This window comes from Diabrotica virgifera, chromosome 1 (assembly GCF_917563875.1).
Source record: "Diabrotica virgifera virgifera chromosome 1, PGI_DIABVI_V3a".
In the NCBI taxonomy this organism is placed as follows: Eukaryota; Metazoa; Arthropoda; class Insecta; order Coleoptera; family Chrysomelidae; genus Diabrotica; species Diabrotica virgifera.
In genome coordinates, this window is record NC_065443.1 from 284,305,950 (window position 1) to 284,329,498 (window position 23,549).

At 34.2% G+C, this 23,549-nt stretch overlaps 2 protein-coding genes across 2 annotated transcripts in view; one reads left to right on the forward strand and one right to left on the reverse strand.

Moving 5' to 3' along the window:
• The first annotated feature begins 6,173 nt into the window (after positions 1-6,173).
• On the forward strand, positions 6,174-8,993 carry LOC126884902 (surfeit locus protein 6 homolog). Its single transcript, XM_050651233.1, has 2 exons — positions 6,174-6,380; positions 8,110-8,993. The coding sequence occupies exons 1-2, from the start codon at positions 6,269-6,271 to the stop codon at positions 8,880-8,882; spliced, it is 885 nt and encodes a 294-aa protein (XP_050507190.1). The 5' UTR covers positions 6,174-6,268; the 3' UTR covers positions 8,883-8,993.
• A 3,864-nt stretch (positions 8,994-12,857) lies between these two features.
• The window catches only part of LOC126884908 (post-GPI attachment to proteins factor 2-like), a 42,634-nt gene continuing 31,942 nt past the window's right edge, over positions 12,858-23,549 (reverse strand). Inside the window, exon 5 of the mRNA XM_050651250.1 lies at positions 12,858-13,014. Coding sequence (XP_050507207.1) covers positions 13,001-13,014 — 14 coding nt within the window. The 3' untranslated portion in view covers positions 12,858-13,000. The remainder of the gene's footprint in view (positions 13,015-23,549) is intronic.

Below are 23,549 nucleotides of genomic sequence, written 5' to 3' on the forward strand. Positions count from 1 at the left end.
CGTTTTAGTGTATCTCTCATGTTAAACATAGATATTTTTAACAAGTAAAAAAATACTATAAAACAAAAATTTGTTCTAAATAAATACGTACCTACTGTTAGATTTAATCTAATGCGCGACCGATCGTGTGACAGAAAAAAGCGCGACTGTTCCCGGGTTAAGAGAGAAAGCAAAAACAATGAATATAGATATAGATATACAGGGTGTTTCCGAAAATAGTGCGTTCCTTAACAGTGACGTAGCTAGCCCCACGGGGGCCCCATATCAAAGTTTGTCGCATGGCCCTTTTCCACGACTGATATGGGATAGTGCTAAGAAAATGTTTAACAAATAAAACAAAAACGCTTGTATAGAATAGAATAGAAATATGCTTTATTCTCACTGAAAATTTTATAATTTTAGGGACAAAGCTTACAAGGAGTCAGAAAAAGACAATAATAAATACAGTTTACTAAAATTACATAAATCGTCAATATTTGCCACCGAGTTTTGGCATTTTCAGATGATGTGGTGCATGCAAGGGAAAAAAGAGCTACAAAAGATAGTACAGAAAATAGTAAAAGCAGCGTAGTAAAAGAGTTCGATATTTTTGATCGCTTACTTCCAGCTTTGCAGATCCTACCCGACAGTACCCGAAGAAGAGAACACATATTTATTCACATCAATATGTGAATAATATAATACAGATTATTATATCGCATCCGTCGGTAGACCGCATACTATAATAGCACCAATAATAGAGTATAATCTAGGGGACTGGGGGGTTCATAATGTTGAGTTATTTCTGTTCTGCTGAATTTAGTAAATAGAAATTTTAAATTTTCTAGTGTCAGTTTAAATTGTTTTTGATAGATTTCCGTCGAATCTTCCTTTATTATTAATTTGTTTTTTTTTAATTGTAGTGTTTTGTTATTATTTTATATTTTATCTATAGCAATCCTATACTAGCGTTACTTTTGCCTGCTTTTGTAAACATTATATTGTTTTCTATTGATTTATTTTTAATTGAATTTGATATATATCCTTTAGAACTTGTGAGTTTTTGGAACACCATTGTCTCAGGTGAAAACAACCGGTGTCTAATACCTTGGATACATTGCTGCAAATCTCTTGAGCCTCTTGAATAGAATCAGCTCCGGTTAGCATATCGTCGACATAAAAGTCTTCCTTGATTATTCTTGCAACCTTTGGCTTGGAATCTCTCTTTGTAACACGACTTTTAGTTTCTAAAGTTAGTTTCTTAGTTGTACTGGTTTACTGGTTATATTCAAAAGTTTTTTGATTATTATGTTAACGGATGTTGTGTCCCTTTAAATTTTAAATCCTTTCTTTAAAAATTGTATCTCTATGGTTCGAGATACATATGGCATCTGGTCTTGCTGTTTACGCAAGTTTTTGTAATTCCGCAAAATTTAATATATGCATTTTACACAGCTCCATCATATAAAATTTAAAAAAAACTGTTGAATAAAAAAACTGTTGAATAATAGATATTATGTTAGAACACACTAAATGTTTACCTAAATTTACTGTAAAAGTAGTGTAAAAACGCATTTTGAAGCCACTACTTTTCTAAAAGTAGGTGATGGTATATTTTGATGATAACCCATTTTTAAAAATATTAAATATTTCACACACATATTTTTGCATATATTCTTTTAATATATTGAAAAGACTGTATGACTTGTACACACTTCTAAAATATAGGTCAAACTGGCAACAGGTGTATTTTCTAAAAAAACTGATAAAAAAACTCCTTACTAAAAAAACATTTTAGTGTTAATTTAAAGTGAGTTATAGGTAATTGAATGTTAATTTTTTTCGGCGAGTACCTAAATCCAAATATTCAAGCTTAAATAACGGGAAAATTATGCATTTTATAAAATAAAGTATTAAAAATTTGTCAAAGTACTTCAAATATGTATCAAATGAGCCCCGAACAAGTTGATAGCATTAAAAACTTTGCATCAAATTTTTTTCAAAATTTATCTTTTTAAATTTTTTCCAAAAAATTGTGATTTTTTTTTTAGAATAACTCCGTTAATTATTACGATATCAGGTTTACCTAAAAACCATTTGAATGCTAATTTCAAAGGATAAAAACCAAGTCAAATTTATCCTTTTAAACCTCTTACTTTTTTAAAAAATAAAAGGTTAAATAGTACCGATTACATGGTTGTCGCAGCAAAATTTAAGTTTTAAACGTTCCTATCTTGGTTATTTTTTACCCTAGGGAAATATTAAAAACGGTAGAATATTTGGTACAGAAAAAACTAAAATTTGGTTATATATCATTTTTTACGTATATTGAGTATTTTTAGAGTTATTATCAAAATAAAATAAAATTACAATAATTTTAAAAATTCTGATTTTGGCGTAGGTTTTATTTTTCACTTTTTCCTAAAAAATTCGAAAGGGCTCTCTTATTTTCATCATAACTTGCTTAATTTTGATGCTATTAACTTCTCCTGGAGCTCATTTGATAGGTATTCCTAATAACTTTGATAAGTGCATGGCTAGTATATTTTATAAAATGCATCGTTTTCCAGAAAATGCATTGACCAGAAAAGATAAAGAAATAGAAGATTTAAGAAACAACCAATAATAGACGAACAAAAATTAAAAGAAAATGGCTAAGCATTCAGAGAAATCATTAAGGAAAACATAATATTAAATGATACAACAGACATTAATGCGATTAACACTAAATTAAAGAATAGCCTTATACAAGCAGGAATAAAGGTTGCTAAGGAAACAAAACAAAGAGACAACAAAATAAGCAGAGAAACGAGAAAACTTATGGAAAAAAGGCAACAACTTCTAGCAACAAACAGTAGATACAGCACAGAATATAAAGAATTAAACAAAACCATTAAAAGGAAGGTAACGGAAGACATCAAAAAATATAATGAAACAGAAGTAGAGAAAGTAATAGAAAGGTATCGCGGAGTAAAATGTCTAAACCCATCACTAGGAAAAAACGTCATAATATCACTTAAAAACAAAAATGGAGAGGAGCAAAGCGACTCAAGGAAAATAACAAATATAGTAGAATCCTTCTATAGCGAATTATATGACACAAAACAGCCTTAAAGGTATAGGTAGAAGGCACCATGTAGAGCAAAAAAGTCTTATAACATTTTCTTCTAAACGTTTGGCCAAAAAACGAAAATACATTTTGGTATGCAAATTGAAATCTGACAACTATGTACCTATACAAAATCTAAATATAGACACAGTCACAATTCAAACATAGTTGCCCCATAGTGTTTACATTAAACCCCGTCTTGCTCCTCAACAAACAAAATTCTTGTTTTGTTTGATTTTCACACGCCCATATAGCACACAACGTCCGATGTACGTCCATATAACGTACATTTAAAGTCCAAACGTCCATGGACCAAAACTGGACGTACTATGTACGTACATTACGGGACGTCCATTGGACGTTGGATTTCAACGTACATTGGACATCCATTTGTGGTCCATGGATATTTTACACAAAACGCGACTATTATATTAAGTCCCAATACAAACTAAATGAGAATCTTCTTGACAACGTTGTCGCTCTTCGCGCTATCGGTCGTGAAAGGTAGTATTATACAGGTACTTTTAGGGGATTATCGCTGTTAATTAGAGAGATATTGCTGAGTCTTTTTTGCACTTGCTGTATTACAGCACGCGTTATTTTGACAGTAGAGCATGCGCAGATGTGATATCTGACTTACGCTGCGTTATTGGAAATACGGCCTGCCGTTATTAGGGGAGTCGTTACGCTGTGCGGTATTCGTTGCGCTATTTTGTTTTCAGGTTATGTTTGTTGTTTACCTTTCATTTAAACTAACTTTATTCGTAATAATTTGCTAAAATGGCTACCTCAGACAGTAGCAAACGAATTAGATTTACGTCTGATGACGATTTGTGTTTATTAAATCAAGTGTTATGTCAAAATCCATTGACTTCTTCAGAAAATTGGACGTTAGATCAGGAAAACATGAAAAGGATCAAGGATTCAAGGATCATTTGTTTCTCTTGCTCGATATTTGGAAGAAAATACAAACCTTTCTTCCATCTAAATTAAATTCTGGATTTTGAGTACAAATTAGATAAACAACTAATCTTAATCGAGCCGTAAAATACCGCAACCAAAATGTTGAGCAATATCTGCATTTATGAAACGTCTGAGAAATGTCAATTCTGTCAAAATAGCGCGGTGTAAATAACGCAACGTTGGCTGTGTTAAATTTGCAATATCTCTCTATTGTTGTGGAATACTGAAGGATGGTTTATTTATGATAATTCACAGAATGGCAAACGCGCTTGTAATATACAACAACGGTACTGACTATAAAAATAGTTTGGAACAGAAACAGAACAGAGATTAAACCTCTTTTAATGTGCATGCTTCCTAGGGCGTCATTATCTGAATCTCGTTTTTATGAAAATACATTCTGTGATATATTTGTGTTTTCTGTTTATCGTGCAAGTGCAGTCGTGCATTAATGAAGTTCCTAGTTCCTATAATAAAGTATATATTATAATGAAGTTATAGTAAAGAGAAATAAAAAGGTCTTTTGTGTAATATTTTTAAGTATAAGTTTAGTATTATAAGGAACTATTTCCTATAAAGGCTTTTTGCTATGTATTCACAAAATTATAGATACCAGATTTCTTTCTGAAAAGTGCCCTACAAATGTCCATAAGACGTACATTGAATGTACATAAGGTGTACACTGAAAGCTTCAATACAACGTACAATGTACGTTTGTAGCGGACGTTCTATGGACGTCCAATTTTGTGAACTCTGGACATTCGTTGGACGTCCATCGGATGTCCATTGTACCTTAGCGGGACGTCCATTGGACGTTCCAATGTACACAGATGTACGTCCATTGGATGTCCATAAAACGTACTTGTGCTATCTGGGAGGTGGTATAAATAACTATTTTGCAGCTGTCTACTGTCTGACCTACATTGCTGATGTCAATAACCTAATGCCCGTATTCATAGTCGAGACTCAAGTCAGCGTCGATGCTCAAGTCCGACCGTGAACAAATTCTTATACAAATTTGTATACAAATTTTTTCAAGGTCGACCTTGAGCATCGACTATGAATACGGGCCTAAGTCACAAACAGTTCTTGTACAGTGATGTCAGATTAGTTCATTTTATGAAAATAAAAGTTCGCTTATATGGAGAACAATGTATTTTTTTGGAAACGGTTAACTTTAGAAAAAAATGTTATAGGACTTTTTTGTTACAGGATATTGTATGGATATAATACAGTGTGTATTATATTCAAACCTTAAAAGAACGCACTATTTTCGGGGACATCCTCTAGATAAAACTAAATACATGGTGATCTCGAAAACCCCTGTTGACAACATACATCTGACATTGGAGGGTAAACCGTTAGAGAGGGAGAGAGGGTCGACAACGTCAAATATAAATACCTCGGAGCAATTATAAACTCACAGTTAGATCAAGATGAGGAGATAAAAGCCAGATGAGAAATAACTCGAAAAGGATTTATAAAATACAAATCAATGTTTTCAAACAAGAAATTGCGAGTACCTACAGCTATCAGATTGAGGTTCGTCGAGTATTATATATGTTTGGTCGCAATAACTACTAGGTATATGGGGTAGAAGCTTGGATTTTGAAAGCCAAATCCGTAAAAAACATGGAGGCATTCGAAATGTGGCTATATAGGCGTAGGTATATTCTGAAAATTATTTGAACTGCAAAAGTCTCATATGAAGAAGTGTTAAGACAAATTGGACATAGCATAAGTAAAACTTATGAACACAATTAAAATAAGGAAAACATCGTATCTGCGCCACATACTTCGAAACGATAAAGACTCTGCCACACGTCATCATGCAAGGGAGAGTAGAGGGAAGAGAAGAACTCTGGGAAGAAGCACCTAACACATTTAAATTCTAAAATGTGTTTTTCTCCAAAAGTTTTGGCCATAATTTTAAAATTACCAGCTCATGGTAAAGAAAATCATAGGTGCTTCACAACAATGTCGTTACTTAAATTTTGCCACTAAAAGTTTTGGCATGATTATTTTGGAGGTAATCTTGGCAGAGGCTTTGTATTGTTAGTTACATACTTAGTAGGGGCAAGCAGAATTTCTAAGTTTTCGACATAGTTTTCTCATTATCATAATATAAAAAGAAGAAAATCATAACCTTTAAATTATCACCTGTTTATAAATGGTTTACAGTTTTTTAATATTATTGAATAGTTTATAATATTTAAAATGCAATTGATAAACGAAAAACTGGATATAAGAAAGGTGGAGCAATGTTTAAGGACAGAAAATAAATTTATATCAGAACTCTTAAAGCGGTCGTGTATTCCAGAGAGAAAAGGTATGGATATATTATTATTTTGAAATTAGTTTTGTTCTAAACCAGTGTTTCCTAACGTGGAGCCATGCACCACAGAGGGGCAATTCGAATATGGACTCGACACGAATTTAACCCTTTTGCTCCAGGCCATTTAAATGTAATGTTAGATTTCTGTGAAGAACATTAAAGTCTCTATTTACTCTCATACTTCAATAATCCTGTTCTTGAGGCTAGTTATCAAATTTCTTTACTCACTAAAACTGGAAAAGTCATACTATAGGAGAGAATTTAATAAACCAGTCAATATCAGCAATACTTTAAATTATTTCGTTGTGCGCCAAAACTATATCAGCATTGTAAGTGAAACGCTGCAAGTGTACATTAATGTTACACGCTTGTCAATACAAAGTGTACATTAATGTTACACTTGGCGGCGAGTGTTGAAATGGTTCTTGAAAAAGATACAAACATACAAAAAGCTATCCCAGCCAGTTGCAATACTGTTAGCAGACGAATAGATGAAATGCGTGAATATATTGAGAAACAACTTGTTAAAACGCTGAAAACAAAAAGAGGAATCAACTTTGAAAGACAGTGAGGCAATATTGATAACTTATATTTTGTAATGATTCTTGTGCATTGTGTTGTTCATAGGAAAAACCCAGTGATGTGGGAGAGAGGGGATACGACATAAGAGAAGATTTTGTATTTACTAGATGGGACCACTTGATTTGACACTTTTGTGCTACATCCAATATGGCGACGGGCAGGTTTTTATAAGTTAGATATGGAATTATGTTATTAATATTATTAATTATTTATATATTGATATAATATAATATAATTTTATAATCATATATTTTATATAGACCAGAATATACTACCAAAGAGTTGTTCCGCCATATTGAATGGAGCGTTTTTGCTTTGCGAGTGAAACCGGACCCATCTACTTCAGTGTATGCTGCATCCCCTCCCTCCCACATCACTGGAAAAACCTCCACCAAATGTGCAAGAAAACTATGCTACCATTTCGATCTCCATATTTAGCTGAATGTGGAATTAGTGCTGTAAATGGTTATTGGTAAAAAAAAGGAATCAGCTGGATAATTTAGTTTTGTAAGAATTAAATTTTTCAATATCAAAAATAATTTATGTTACATAGGGGGCATGAGAATTTCAGAAAGGCTAAGGTGGGGCATGGGCATGACACAAAAAGGTTGGGAAACACTGTCCTAACCCAAGTTTTGTAGTTTTGTCCAATATCAAACATTCATTATTCATATCCGATATTGAACAGTATATTTTTATCACCCCGTACATCACACGAACCAATTTGTTTTCATATTTAAACATGTGCGGGATATTTCATATTTGTTTAATTGTTGCAATTTATAAACAATATTTTGGCAATGGACATAATTTTAGCTGACTAATTAAAAACCTTTGTTATTTTTGGCGTGTGGGCTATAACCCAATTCATGTTGCCAACAAGAGATAATACATTTTAGAATCATTCTCAAGAATCAATTCAACCAGGCCAGAGGTGCCTTTAACTTCATTCACTAAATTCAAGATGTAGCATCAAATGAGTCTTCAACTAAATCGCGTACAAGACACATTCAGTACTCAACATTCTCCCGGGGTGACTAATAAATTCTATAATTGCTATTGGTGTTTCCATTATCTGAAGAGCCTACTCCACTGAGCATCGAGTATTTGACAAGTTTTGTAATCTAAAATTTCATTGCAGATTTCGATGCTAGTGATGAAGAAGTTGAAACTACAACCTCTAAACTTCCTTTCGATGCAAGTAACAAGAAAACTTCACGAGCAGAGTCCCTTGTTGAACTCCAGCAAAGATTAGATGCCATCAAAGGTAAGAAAAAGCAGACCTACAAAGAGAAACTGACGAAAAAAGGTTTAAAGAACAGATTAAAAAAGAAAACACAGCAAGATCAGAGAAACGCTGAGAAAAAGTTACAGAGAGCAGCCCAGTTAACTTTAAAACAAGAGGTGAAGAGTGAAAATGGAGAAGTAAAAGTTGAAACACAGGAAGAGGTCCACAAGAAGCCAGTGTTCAATAAAGAAGATAAAATTGTGTATTCCAAAATTGATTTTGATACTCTTGGCAGGCAAAAGAAGGTTAAGAAAGAAAAAGATCCCAAGAAACTACTAGAAAAACTGGAGAAACAGAAAGAGAACATAGAAAAGCTAAAAGAAAGTGGCAACATAGAAAAAGCAATAGAAATCAAAGAAAAATCACAGTGGAAAAATGCTCTGGCCAAAGCTGAAGGGCAAAAGGTTAAAGATGATCCATACTTATTAGCTAAAAGTGTAAAGAAACAAGAACAAAAGCAAAGATCTACAAAGAAAAAGTGGGAACAGAGACAACAGAAAGTAGAGAAAGCCAAGAAGGACAAACAACAGAAGAGGACTGACAATATCGCGAAGAGAAAGAAGGAAAAGAAAACTAAGAAACTGAAGCAGGCTGTTAAGAAAGGTAAAGTGATTCCGGGATACTAGACTGTTTACATTTGGAAAAAAACTGTGTATATGTGTTATTACCTGTTACATTTTTATCTGTTAAGACATTCTCCTCTTTAATTGATTGTAATAAAAAATACGTAAGTTAAATGATTTTGTTACTTGTAAAATTTTGAAGTCATCGACATCTTTAGCAAAAGCTTGCTTCCCTTTGATATATATTCACTCCCTGCGTGACCTTGGTGAGGATACACTAAACTATGCTGCCAGCGTCCGTAGCAGCAAGATATGACAGTTTTGGCAATTCTGTGTAATATCAGTGTCATTGTTTGTATAGCAAATTTGATCAAAAATGGTAAATAAATGTTGCGTAAGTATTTAATTATGCTAATAATAGCCAAAAAAAGTAAGCGTAATTTGTATAGATCTCCAATAATGACAAATAAATTAGAAAGATTTAAGCTAGGAGGAATAAGCTCAAAAGAGAGATTCACACCAAATACACCCATACCTCGCTATACGGCGTTTTGCTATAACAGCGCTCTTCAATTAAGGCACGTTTTCGATTTACGGCCTAAAATGTTTCACTATAACGGCCAAAAAACTTTTTTTCGATGTCGATACATCTACATCTCAATTATGAGAAAAAATGGAAAAACTATTGATTATAGGGATTGAGGACAATAACAAACAGGGAATGCCAATAAGTCAAATGACTAATGAAAAACCTTCAAGTATTTTCGAAAATTTGGAATGGAATGGAAATAATGACCGATGAATCTGCTGAAGATGTCACATTTCAAGCCAGCCGAGGATGGTTTGAAGATAAAAAATGGTTTAATTTATATAATATGAAAATGAAAGAGGAAACAGCTAGATGAGACCGCAAGGAATATCCCAACATATTAAACGGAATTGTTGAAAGCGAATGTTTGATCGCATGTACATTTCATAAACCGAAAAATCTGCGCCTGGTTGTAAGGTGTCTAAAGAATGATTAACATTGCTACTTAATGCAAATACCACGGGTAATTTTAAGCTAAAACCACTTTTATTATATTTTTGTCCGAAAATCCAAGGCCTAAAGGAGTAAATAAAAATCAATTACCCATCATATGGAGATCCAACAAGAAAGCTTGGATGACTAAGTCTACTTTTGAGGATTGGTTTAAAAATCACTTTTGTAGAGAAGCGAACAAATATTCGCGAGACATTAACTTAAGCAACAAGGCTTTGCATATTTTGGATAATGCACCAGACCAGGGCATCCTACTAAATTATCCGAACTATCTGAAGATGTTCATCGTCTTTCTATTAAAGCCATTCAAAAAATATGTATGTAATATATACCTACATACACATATTTTTTGTAACACGAAAATGTATTTGTATGTATTTTTGATTTAACAAAATAAAATACCCTTTGAATGATAAACCATGTTACATAATATATAAAAAATTTGGAACCGATCCCATTGAATTTGTATGAGTTTGTATTAGAATACTTGATTCCTTATACGGCTTTTCGCTTTACGGCCAAGTTTCGTGGAACATATCTAGGCCGTAAACCGAGGTATGGGTGTACGTAGTACTATAAAGGTCACCAGATTCATCTTCTATTTTGGTTGACCATGTCGATGGTAATCCAGTAATAAATACCTATCAGACAACTTATAAGACTATAATAATAACAATTTGCTAAAGAGTTCTAAAAACAACAGTTTTTTATATACATAAATGCAGAATAAAAATCTAAAAATTAAAGAAATAACGTAAATTAAAATAAGAATAAAAATAGCTAATACGTATACCCAATTAATTAACCTTAGCAATTTAAAAGCCAATAGTGTCAAAATTTCATAATTTAGTGGAGTAACCTTGTCTGCGGTTCGACCAATCACAAACAAGCATATAGCGCTGTAAATTTGAATTACTCCTCCTAGTTTAAAAATGGGGATAGATTTTTCCCATTGTGTTCCGTTTGGGGGTTGAAAAGATAATTTTAATGAATTCAGCTTAATACTACATCCGTTTTGAACATAAATTGGAAAAATATCGTTTAAAAACTTGTTATTAATAATTTGCAATGTCACAAAATGTATTTATCATATGCTTAACTTCAAATTGTAGTCACCAAAAATGTCAGGTGACGACGCTAGGTGTCGCATCAGTCATGCACGGAGCGAATAGCCTAGGAGCACAATTTTTTAATCTCTTGTGTTTGGGATTTCTGTTCTGAATTCGATGTTTTAAAGCTTCATATAAATCCTCAAGTACCATCCACTGGTCATACACAGCTGCATCGTGTGGCGGACTTTATTTCTATTTTTACAGCCGAGGCATTAGCAATTAAAAGAGCGCTGCAATGGTGCTTAGAAAATCAGGTTCAGAAAATTGCTATTTTGACAGATTCTCAGTCAGTACTATTGGCATTACTTTCTCGCCCAACAGAACATTATAAGAACATTATAATATATGACATAAGGAAAATTATTCAATATCTGGGAAAGCTTGACAGAAAAGTTCGTTTCATTTGGGTGAAAGGACACGCTGGTATTATTGTCAATGAGCATGTAGATATAGCAGCTAAGGACGCGTGCCATTTAGAAAATATTATCTATGAAACAGACGCAAACGATCTTTTAGCGATTTTCAGAAATAAAATCAGAAGCGATTGGGAATCATTATATACAAGTATTAGTGAAAAATCGCAAAGTCACTATTATAGGATACATAGAGATTTGCCAAATAACATTCCTCATCTCACCTTCCCTGTATCCAGACGATATTCTTCAATCATTACTAGGTTGAAATTACATCATGGTCGTTTCCCGGCACACTTACACAAAATAAATATAATAGATTCGCCTTTATGTTCTTGCAATAATATGTCGATAGGTGACTTGAACCATATATTTTTCGACTGCACTAAATATACACTTGAAACATTGGAACTAATGACGGAATTAAATAATATAAAATTTCCTCTTCCAGTAAATATTTCAGCACTCCTTGCTTCATTTGATAAAAGAGTCTATGACATATTAGTTCATTTTGTGATTAGGCCGAAAGTAGACATTTGATCTGTCTTACATTACTTATAGTCTGTGGCAAATAGACTTTGTCTGATGCCAAACACACACACACACAAATCCTCAAGTAGATTTAAATCTGATATGAACTGTATATAGTGGCCAATATAATCTTTTAAATTGCATCTCAATGTAAGTATTCACTATTCTAGCAACTTGAGGTTGTGTGTTATTGTGCATTAGCATAAATATGGCAAAACATCGGATACGTTCAAATGACCTCAGCGGCTGGAGGGAGAGCTGAGTAAGCGGTAGCTGTCAGACGACACACCGCTGGAAGTCTGCTGCTGAGAGATTTACTAAGCATTCCCTATTACCTTTGGATACAACCACTAAACCGCTTTGTGCTTACAGTCAGCTCCCAGTCCAAATGCACCCATTATATCTTCTAACTAAAATGTTTGCAATGTGCATGTCAGCTGTCATTTGCACCAATCACCTTCACAAGTTCTGCATGTCTTTTTCAATCAATGCTGCTCTATAGCACTGTGCCGCCACCAAAATTAACGCTCTGTATGAGGTTACAAACTGACATATGACTCTGTATGGAAGCAAGATTGACAAAAAAACTTTGTCATCGCATTCTGAAAAAAAAAATCTTATTCCTGTGACACTAGGAGGGCTAAGAATTACAGAACAAAAAAATTTCAGTTCATATATTTTCAAAATATTCCATATTTTTGTCCATGAGTGTATAATATTCTTTGTGTTCCATCGAATGTGGCTAGTCTTCTCTTAACACATTCGCTGACTATCGAAGATGATGAAATTTGGCTAGGAGCCATTTTGTTGAACGGTACCTGACTGAAGTAACCATATCACTCACTAGTGTGATCACCAGCGAATGGGTTAAAGCATATCACAACTTGCAACTTATTTTCTGCCATGAATGGTAGGTTTTTCAATTAAAAAAGACAAAAAGTGCTTTCTAATTCTTTTAATATACCTAATCAATGACTAAAAACATAAAAAATGACTAGAACAATATCATTCACAGGAAACATACAAAAAACAAAACCATAACTACAGTTTCTTAAATAATTCCAATACTATATGGTATAGCAGTCACTTAGATGGAGCTAAAACGCAAAAAAAAAGATCACAAAAAATATCAAAAGCATTTCTTTAGGGAAAATGGCTTTTGTTCAAGAATACTGATGTTTACCAACCAACAGGCAGGAAGAGGGTATCAGAAAAGGACGTACATATAGGCATTCTTCAGTTGTCTTAAAAGAAAAGCACTTTGGGGCATTTTTATTCGAAATCATGATGTTGTTGTCATTAACACATATTTTATATCTAAATCTACCTTTTGTGTAAACCAATATTCTAGATTGTTGCTCTTAGGTACTTTTGTTTCGCCCTGTATGATAGGCATGCTGGAATATATAGCATACCTTTCTACCAAATATTTAAGAAGCCTTATGTAGATCCTTAACAGATCTGACATTAAAAGTATCTATATTAGACACAGTACAAAAATAAATATATACAAAAGAGTAAATTATATATAAAAGGGTCAAAACTTTTAAAAATAGTTATTTCCCGACAATTAAAATCCATCATCATCTACCCCAATGGACAGTAGTTGAACATCCTGCAATATTATTTTATTCTATAGAATTTTTTCAGATAGATTAGACTCATTAAAATACACAATTTAATTAAATGCTTATTTGACACCTTAAGCACCCGTAGGTATATGTCACTGTACAGTGCCGCCAAAAAAATCTTTACATAGTAAATAAAACGCATAAATCAGGATAATTATTACTTTAATTTTACAAATTATGTACTACTTTATAAGGATATTTGATTTTGGATTCTGTGGCAGTTATGGAAGGGTTCAACATTACTACACACCTGATGATGGTGTCACTCTTAGATGATGTTTTTTAGGAGCTCCAGAACAGGTTTTCTTTCCAAAATAGTCCCAGTAGGCTACGACGCATCCGACCGTTTCAATTGATAAACTGAATCTCTTGAACCACATGCTATTGTAATTACAGAGTCCCCTTTCTCAACTAACGTTGAAGCACTAACTTTCTCTTCATTTCTGGTCAACCCCATAGTTTTTAGGTCAAACCGGCAATATTATTCAATTTAAATCCATAGTTTTTACTCCAATTTTTCAAGAAGTTTCTCATTGACTACTTGTATAAAGTCAACTGTATGTACAGTACAAACGCACAGAAAAAACTGAAGAAAATAAGCGGTCAGTAAACTACTACCTGCCGACGCAAGTACCTCTCCCTTCAAACAGTTGCAATTTTGCTTCGATTTTAGTAATTTATTTGGCAAAAAGATAAGTAAAGATTTTTGCCGGCACTGTAAGTATAGCAACATATTATACAACTGTCTGTATTCTTTTACTCCTTTTGAAGCCAGAATTTGTTGGTATTAGTAAAACTGCAGAATATTCAACTATTGTAAAATTACGCTGTCTATGTCTACAATAGTGTTAAATTCAGTGCAAATTATGTAGTGAAAAATGTTAAGAGTATCTATACAATGATAAAAGTCAAAAATTAGAGTAGAATGTTATTTTCAGCCAACTATACATATTAGAAAGCTAAAATATAAATAGTTTCGATTTACAGCTGCAAATATATTGTAGTACATGTAAAAACCACATTTACACTTAAAAAAGAATAATTATGATCCTTTTTCTAATTTTTAACTTTTCTCGGCATTCTCAAAATCGTGACATTCTTGATCAATTATATAAAGAATCACTATCTTCTACTAAAACCCTTAAAATGTCTTAATATAAGTTGTCTCACATCTTAAACGTGTAAAAATGTATTTAAAAGTAATAGGAAGCATTTGAATCGTAGGAAGTACTACTGCGGAGAGGCAGTAGTTAACATTTGTATACATAATATAATATCAGATCACAAGGTTTCCTTAATTTTTATCTGAGATTTATCCTTTGATTATCACATTTAATATTAAAATCCTTGCTTGTGATCTAATTGCAAAAATAATATCAGTGTGTAGCTTGCTTATTCAATTTTTAGAATAGATTTGTACTTGAGGGACAATACCTTCTTGAACCAGTTGAAAAAGGTTTTTTAAAGTAAATTTTACAATTTTTTAACCACGTGAGTGGTTCGATAAGTACATAGCCTCTTCCTCGTTCCGTGTGCAACGAGCGAGTCAGGGCCTCGATTTTTGACCCTTCGCTTCTTATCGAACGTATTCGCTTCGTATACTAAACAGATACGAAGCGAATACGTTCGATAACGAAGCGAAGGGTCAAAAATAGAGGCCCTGGGGATTTTAGAATAATGAAAAAAAGGGCAATATCGGTCCGTGAGTTAACGGTAACTCTTTTCCTTCGATGGCGATCGACAAAAATTGCTTTATCGAATTTTAACGTCACACGTCGGTTTGTGATAAGTCACACCCAGGAGCCTCGAAAACGGCTACCACGGAGGATAATAAAAAAAATCCATGATCACCCATTGGCAGACCGTCTACTGAAGGTTCGCGAGATAGCTGAAAAAGAAGGCATCTCAAAAGATCGCGTGAGTCATATCCTGCATAACAGATAGCGAACACCGAAACGGGCCTATGAAGTCGAGACAGCCATAACATCAATGAAAGACGGAAAGGCTCCCGGCCCAGATGAAGTTCAGGCTGAGATCTTTAAAGTGTTCGATGATGAATTAAAACAAAATAACTAGAATATTCAATGAGATAAATAACAGTGACAAAATACCTAGATTTATTTTATTTAGCGTGTGGCTTAAGTACATCACAGAATTTATTTAGATTTATGCATTATACAATGCATCACAAACAGATGTAAAGTTTTTTATATATTCGATTGACCCTTCGGCTGCCATTACAAAGTCTATAGGGTCGCCTGTGTATGCTCTGCGTGGGCAGTCCTGAACAATGTGACTGATCGTCTGTCTTGCAGCGCCGCAGTCACAAGAAGGCGAGGGGAGTTTGCCTCATCTGTAGAGGGAGTCGGCGCATCTTCCACAGTTTGTTCGAATTCGATTAAAGGCTGCCCAAATCTTACGGGGACGTTGAAATTCGCCAGGTTTTCCTATGATGTCCGGTAGAATATGGTAATTCGGATCTGTCCTACTTTTCCAATCTTCTCTCCATCGGGTATTTAAGTCAAAGTTGGATTGCTGCAGCACTTGAGCAGATTTCAGAAGGGGTAACCTGGATCGAAGACGGTTTCCAAGAATATCAGGGATGTCGTTGTGGACTAGAAGCTGGCGACTGTCCATTATTTTGTTATATTCTTTAACCAATGCATGTTCGCGGCGTAGGTTGGGTGGTGCTATATTACTAAGGGTAGGTAGCCACATTGTAGGGGTGGGCTTAATTGTGCCTGTTATCATACGCATAGCACGGTTTAGTTGAGTGTCGACCAGGTGGGTATGCCTGCTATTTAGCCACACTGGTGCACAGTATTCTGCCACCGGATATATCAGGCCAAGAGCAGAGGATCTTAAAGTTGATGCTGTGGACCCCCATTTGGTGCCGCAGAGTTTCTGTATTATATTGTTGCGTGTTTTCAATTTTGCTGCTGTTTTCGTCAGGTGTTCTCTGAATGTGAGCGTTCTGTCTAGAGTAACCCCAAGATATTTCGGGTATTTATTGTGTTTTAACAGCTTGTTATTAAAATACACTCGCAATTCTCTGTTTGCCAGCTTGTTGTTGAGATGAAAAGCTGATACTTCAGTTTTTGTAGTACTTGGTTGTAGTCTCCATTTCTTAAGGTATTCGCTGAGGATGGATAAGTCATTCGTGAGAGTGATTTCTGTAGTTTCAAAAGATTGGTGGCTTGTTGCAAGGGTCCAGTCGTCAGCATATCCAAACTTCCGAGATTCGGTTTCAGGCGTGTCAGCAATATATAGGCTGAAAAGTAAAGGGGCAAGGACAGAACCCTGTGGAAGACCATTGTTAAGTTTCATCTGTCTACTCGTCTCCTTTCCATTATAACCTGGAAGGCTCTGTTTGTCAGCATGTTGTCAATGAGGTTAATTATCTTTCTGCAGGGGATAATACGGGCCAGTTTATATATTAATCCCTGTCTCCAAACAGTATCATATGCTGCTGTTAGATCTATAAATACTGTTGCTGTCTTTTGTTTCTTTTGAAAACTAGCTTCTATAAAAGTTGTTAATGACAGTACTTGGTCCGTACAGATTCGATGAGGGTGGAAGCCAGCTTGTTCAATGGGGACATTTTCTAATATCCTGTGACTAATTCTGTTGAGGAGAAGCTTCTCTAACAGTTTATATACCATGCTGAGTAGAGCTATGGGGCGGTAGTTTTCTGGCTTATCGTTTGATTTGCCCGGTTTCGGAATTGCAATTATCTTTGTTCGCTTAAGTGAGAAAGGAATGTTACCCGACTGAAGTATATCATTAAAGAACATTGCAAGCCACTTGTTTTGTGTATGCACCACTGTGTATCAAGAACTTTGGATGGATACCATCAAACCCAGGTGCTTTACCTGATTTCATTTCTTTCAGCGCATGTGTGATTTCAGAAATAAGTATTCTTGCTGAATATTCGGAGTTCATTCTGTTCATTTGTTTTAATGCCCTTAAGTCTCTTTTCACGTTGGTAGTATGTGTTCGATCTCGTGGAGCTCTGGATAGAGATACTATATGGGAGGCAACCTTGTTAGGAGACATTTTAGACTCTCTGGATTCCAGCTGGTTAGCTCCTCCAATTTTCCGCAACAGGGACCGTGCCTGCCGGCTTGATTTTTTGAAGTCAAGGTTTTCGACAGTGTTTATCCATTTTTGGCGTCTAGCTGTATCGATGTTGTGTAAAAGCTCGTCGGCTATTTCTCGGTCACCACTTTCGAGAAACTTCGCGTATAAGTCTTCACATGTTTCAGTCCATCCGGGCACATATTCTTGGCGATACCCCCTGGGGATGCTTTCCTTGGGAGCGCTTATTACTGCACCCACAAACCTCTCATAATGTTTGCTGGTTGGAGGGACCCAGCTCAAGGTCCGGTCTAGTTGTTCAGAAAACTTCTTCCATTTTGCTTTTCTAAGATTCCACCTGGGTCGAGGATATCATCTAATTATTGGAATTGATATTCCGATGGTGATAGGCACAGGACAATGTTGAGTATGTGGGAAGTCTGCAAGTGCACTTCTCGCAGTTGTTAGTGGTCTGTCATTGGTATCTTTTGAGACAAAACATAGGTCTGGGTTATATTCTTTTCTCCATGCAGCTGATTTAAATGTTCCTCTGTCTTTGGCATCAAAAACTAGATATGCGTTTTGCTCTTCGGACCATTCTACTAGTGCCTCCCCATTTTCATCATTCGTGGTGTACTTCCACATTTCGTGGTGGCTGTTGAAGTCGCCGATGTATATAGTAGGATGTGGATGAGTCTTTAGCACTTCTGGGTTCCATGTAGTGGCTGCAGGTTTGTATATGTTCGCCACGGTTATCTCTCCAATTTTGGTGACTACTTCATGTTTATTTTCATTGGAAGCAGAAAGCAGGAAACCATTTTCTATATTGCAGCGAATGTAGGTTGCGACGCCGCAATGTTTATCATAAGTGGCTCCCAGTAAATCGTAGCCAGGTATCTTTCCTCTTAAATCAAGCTGGACTTTGTCTTCAGTATGGGTCTCTTGTATGGCAACCATGTCAATGTCGTTATCGTGTAGGATTTTTTGCAACACTTGGCATTTTGCCTTGCTTATGCCCTCGATGTTAAGGTGACAGACTCGGATACACGGTCCGAGATCTGACTCGGATACACGGTCCGAGATCTCTAGTCAGTTGGTTCTGAGAAGAACCTTTATTTGTTCCCATCGTATGTTTACGTATAGATAAGATTTCTGTTTGTGATCTGTGATGTTGGCAGGATGTTTTTTTAATACCTAGATAAAGGCTGCTATCAGAATTTATATTTTTGCCAAAAAAGCAAGGTGTAGTGACTACCGAACAATCAGCTTAATGAGCCACTTGTTGAAATTATTTTTAAAAATATTACATCTAAGATCTAAAGCTTTACAGAATCTGCGAAGAACAAGTATCTCCAACGCTGTTTGGTTTTATGAAAGGTTAAGGAACAATAGGAGCCCTGTTCAGTATACAAGTTCTCTTCCAGCGTTGTCGGGACATGAACTGTAGTGTATACGCTTGTTTCATCGGTTACTAAAAGGCGTTTGACACAATACAACACAAAAAAATGATGGATGTTTTACGCGATGTGGGAATTGACGGCAAATATTTACGTATAATCAAGAATTTATATTGGAATCAGTCAGTTTCAAGGATTCAAGGTTTCAAGGATATATTATATCACCCCTTATATTTAATTTATATTCAGAGGCAATTTTCCAAGAAGCCCTAGAACACATGTAAGTAGGAATCAAGAACTTATATTGGAATCAGTCAAGTTTCAAAGATTCAAGTTTTCAAGGATATACAGGGTGTCTGCGTAACTTGGAACCATATGGGAAACTTTTTTAATATCAATTTTACGAAAAAAAAGTCATTCTTTATAAAGTGCTCTGCATAGTCTAAAGCCTAAGATGCAATCATCAGATATCAAATTTTGTCAACAATATACGAGGTATGAATTTCGCTCAAGAGCAAACTACCTTTATATTTCAAAATATCAAAAAATTTTATTATGAAAAGTTATTTGTAATTAAAAACCATATTCAAATATGCAATAACAGCATTCTACTTGAAAAAAAAAAAAAGAATGTGTGTGTACTTTGTACGCGCGTAAGAAGTTATACTTCTATTATATGATTTAAACGAAATTAATATACTTTTTATTTATATTTTATTTAAATATTAAACTAATTTATACTTACTACTTCTCAAACATTTTTATTAAAACAGTGCCAAAAATTAAAATAATAAAAGAATAAAATACACACAAACACATTAAAAAATGCCACAAATGATTTCTGAACAATAAGTGTCGGAAATTTTTTTAACTAAATACCTACGTATTTTTTGAAAATAAAATTATATAATAAATATACTTACAATCATAAAATGTATAAAAAAAAATAAAAAAATAAAAGTTTCTATGGGGGCTCGAACCAGCTTATCAGCGCAGTTATTATTGAAATTTATTCACCTTAAACGCTTCGCCACGGAGACAATGCGTCATTATGTGCATCAACTAACAGTTCTGAATTAAATCAAATTATTTTGATTTTGAATTGAAATGATTTAGAATTGAAAAAATACAAAACCTAGAGTAAGAAAACAATATATTAGGTGAATATTGATAGAAATTTTGATGGTTATCAAATTATGTAAATAAAGTATTATATACTATGTATTTTGGTAGGTTCAAATAGGTAGGTACCTATGAAATTTTTTATTAGGATACTTAAACATTTACGATTATTATTACATACGTACCTGTTGCTTTTAAAAACTATTTAAAAAGTCACTACAATTATAAACTTTTTTGTTTCTGTCCTCACAACAATAAAACTAATATATTATTATACAATACAACATTTGTTTACCTCCATATTGAACAATTATTTATTATTGACAGATCATTTCAACACCCAATCAGAGTCAATATAACGACTAATACCATACTGTCGGTGTGCGCATGCGCGCAGATTAATAATAAATAATCACCCTCAATCTCAATCGCGCCTAAAGAAGTATAACTTCAAAAAAATTTCTGAAATTTTCCTAAATTACCGATTCCGAACATCATTTTTATTTATTAGACATGTAATAACTATTTTATTAATAACTTCAGGAAAAAAAGTTATTCTTCATAAAAATCTGTGCATGGTCTAAACCTCAAGATGAAACCATCAGTTATCCAAGTTTGTTAATTTTATACGAAGTGTGTCAAATAATATGAATTTAGAAAGAATTCTTATAAAATTAACAAACTTGGATAACTGATGGTTGCATCTTGAGGTTTAGACCATGCACACATTTTTATGAAGAATAACTAAATTATTAATAAAAGAGTTATTACATGTCTAATAAATAAAAATGATGTTCGGAATCGGTAATTTAGGAAAATTTCAGAAATTTCTTTTTTCAAGTAGAAGGCTGTTATTGCATATTTGAATGTGGTTTTTAATTACAAATAACTTTTCATAATAAAATTTTTTGATATTTTGAAATATAAAGGTACCTCGTATACTGTTGACAAAATTTGATATCTGATGATTGCATCTTAGGTTGTAAACTATGCAGAGCACTTTATAAAGAATGACTTTTTTTCGTAAAATTGATATTAAAAAAGTTTCCCATATGGTTCCAAGTTACGTAGACACCCTGTATAATATCATCCTTTATATTTAATTTATATTAAGAGGCAATTTTCCAAGAAGCCCTAGAACACATGGAAGTAGGAATCCTGCTAGACGGCGAACTGTTAAACAATTTTAGATATGTCGATGATAACGTTATCTTGGCCGACATTGCACAAGGGTTGCAACTTTTAATGAACAAAGTAGCAGAGGTTAGTAGCAAATATAGACTAAAAATTAACATGTCTAAAACTAAAGTCATGATAATCGGCAAAGAAAGAATTGCGAGGGTACAGTTTACCATCAACCAAAAAGTAGTAGAACGTGTGCCAAAATACACGTACCTTGGCACTACATTAAATGAGCAGTGGGACTATTCCCAAGAAATAAAAGCTAGAATAGAAAAGCAAGGGCAGCATTCATCCAAATGTCCAAGCTGTTCAAATCACACAATTTGAATTTAAAATTGAAACAGACTCCTCCGATGCTATATATGTAATAATGAAAACCTGGTATATAAAAGGCTAAAGGATATCTATAAAGAAACAGAAGAATAATAAATATTCTGACACTAAATTGACATAAATCTTGTTCCGTCAATTTTAAAATCTAATTTAATATATTTGTACATCTCTGATAATTTTTATTGTTTAAATTTGTTAATGTATTATTTGATAATTGTTAATTTAAAGATTAGAATAGTTAAAGACTTATAAAACCGATGTTCTTTAAGATATGTAAATACTTTATATAATTGTATACAAAATCAACTAATAAATTTTGTTCTTTAAGGAGAAAAAACGGTGTTTAGTCTATCATCCCAGTTCCCAAGATTTCAACGTTAATTCTTAAGTTTATTAATTAATTCCCAAGTTTCAATTCTTAAGATATCATGGATGGACAAAATATCAAATGCCAAAATACTTCAAAACTTAACAAAGAGAAGGAAATAAGTGCACTGTGAAAAGAAGAAAATTAGAATATTTCGGCCACATCACAAGAAATGAAACAAGATATAACCTGTTAAAATGCATTTTGCAGCGAATGGTGAATAGTAAAAGAGGTGTCAGAAGAAGAATATCTTGGCTCAGGAACTTGAGGACCTGGTTTGTGACATCCACTGCAGAGCTTTTCAAGGCAGCAGCTACTAAGATTATCATTGCCAGAATGATTGCCAATATTCGTAACGGATAGGCACAAGAAGAAGATATCCTGCATGAAATTTTGGGCTTGAGAAAGCTGTCGGCGTGATGGGTGCCGCGTTTTGGCACTCAGGCCAACAAACGCCACGATGAGACCGCTTAAGAGCAATATCTGAGACTGTTTAAGCAAAATCTGAAGGAGTTTCTACATTGTTTCACAACCGTCGACGAAACTTAGATCCACCAGTATTCACCAGGAACCAAGGGACAGCCGATACAGTGGACATCACCCCGCGAATGTGCTCTGAGGAAGGCGAAGACTGTCGTATCAACCTGAAAGGTGATGGCCGACGTTCACAATGTGATCTATTAGTTTCTAGGAAAAGGGCAAAATGGTCACAGGGCTTTAGTACGCCGCATTATTGGGTCGATTAACGCTGAATTGCAGAAAAAATAGCCGAAATTGGAAAGAAAAAAGTGCTATTGACCATCAAATATAGAAAACTGTACTGGCTCCTCGGAAGAAATTCAGAACTGTCAGTACATAATAAGCTCATGATATATAAACAAGTACTGAAGCCGGTATGGACATATGGCATAAAGCTCTGGGGATGTGAAAGTGCGAGTAACACCAAAATGATCCAAAGTTTTCAGAATAAAGTAGGTACTAAGAGACATTGTAAATGCTCCCTGGTACATAAGAAGTAGCGACCTACACAGAGACCTAGGTGTGGAAATGGTGGCAGATGTAAGTAAAAGATTCTTAAAGAAGCATGAAAACATACTTCAGAACCATGCAAACGTAGAGGCTATTCAACTCCTGGACCAGCATGGAATAGTGACAAGACTCAAGAGAACAAAACCTTTCGAGTTAGTGTAAATAGTAAATGTTAGTGTAGAATCATGTGCGTGTGCTAGGTGCTAGGTTTTGCTGGTAAAAAAAATATTTAGGAATACCATTGGGGAGAACTCAACAAACATTAGTTTTTAGTTTTAAGATTGTCATTAAAAAATTTTGCTCGTTAGTCTAATATTTTGTGACTAGTTGTAAATAACCAAGGCACCGCCTCGGTGTTGTTTAAAAATAAAAATAAAAAAAAATGTTTGGGTGTTAAGTATTTATCGGACCACCCTAGTAATTCAAAAAGGTATTGTCAAATTTTTGGTTTCATTGCTTTTAGATTGTATTGATGACTAGAATTGACATGAGCG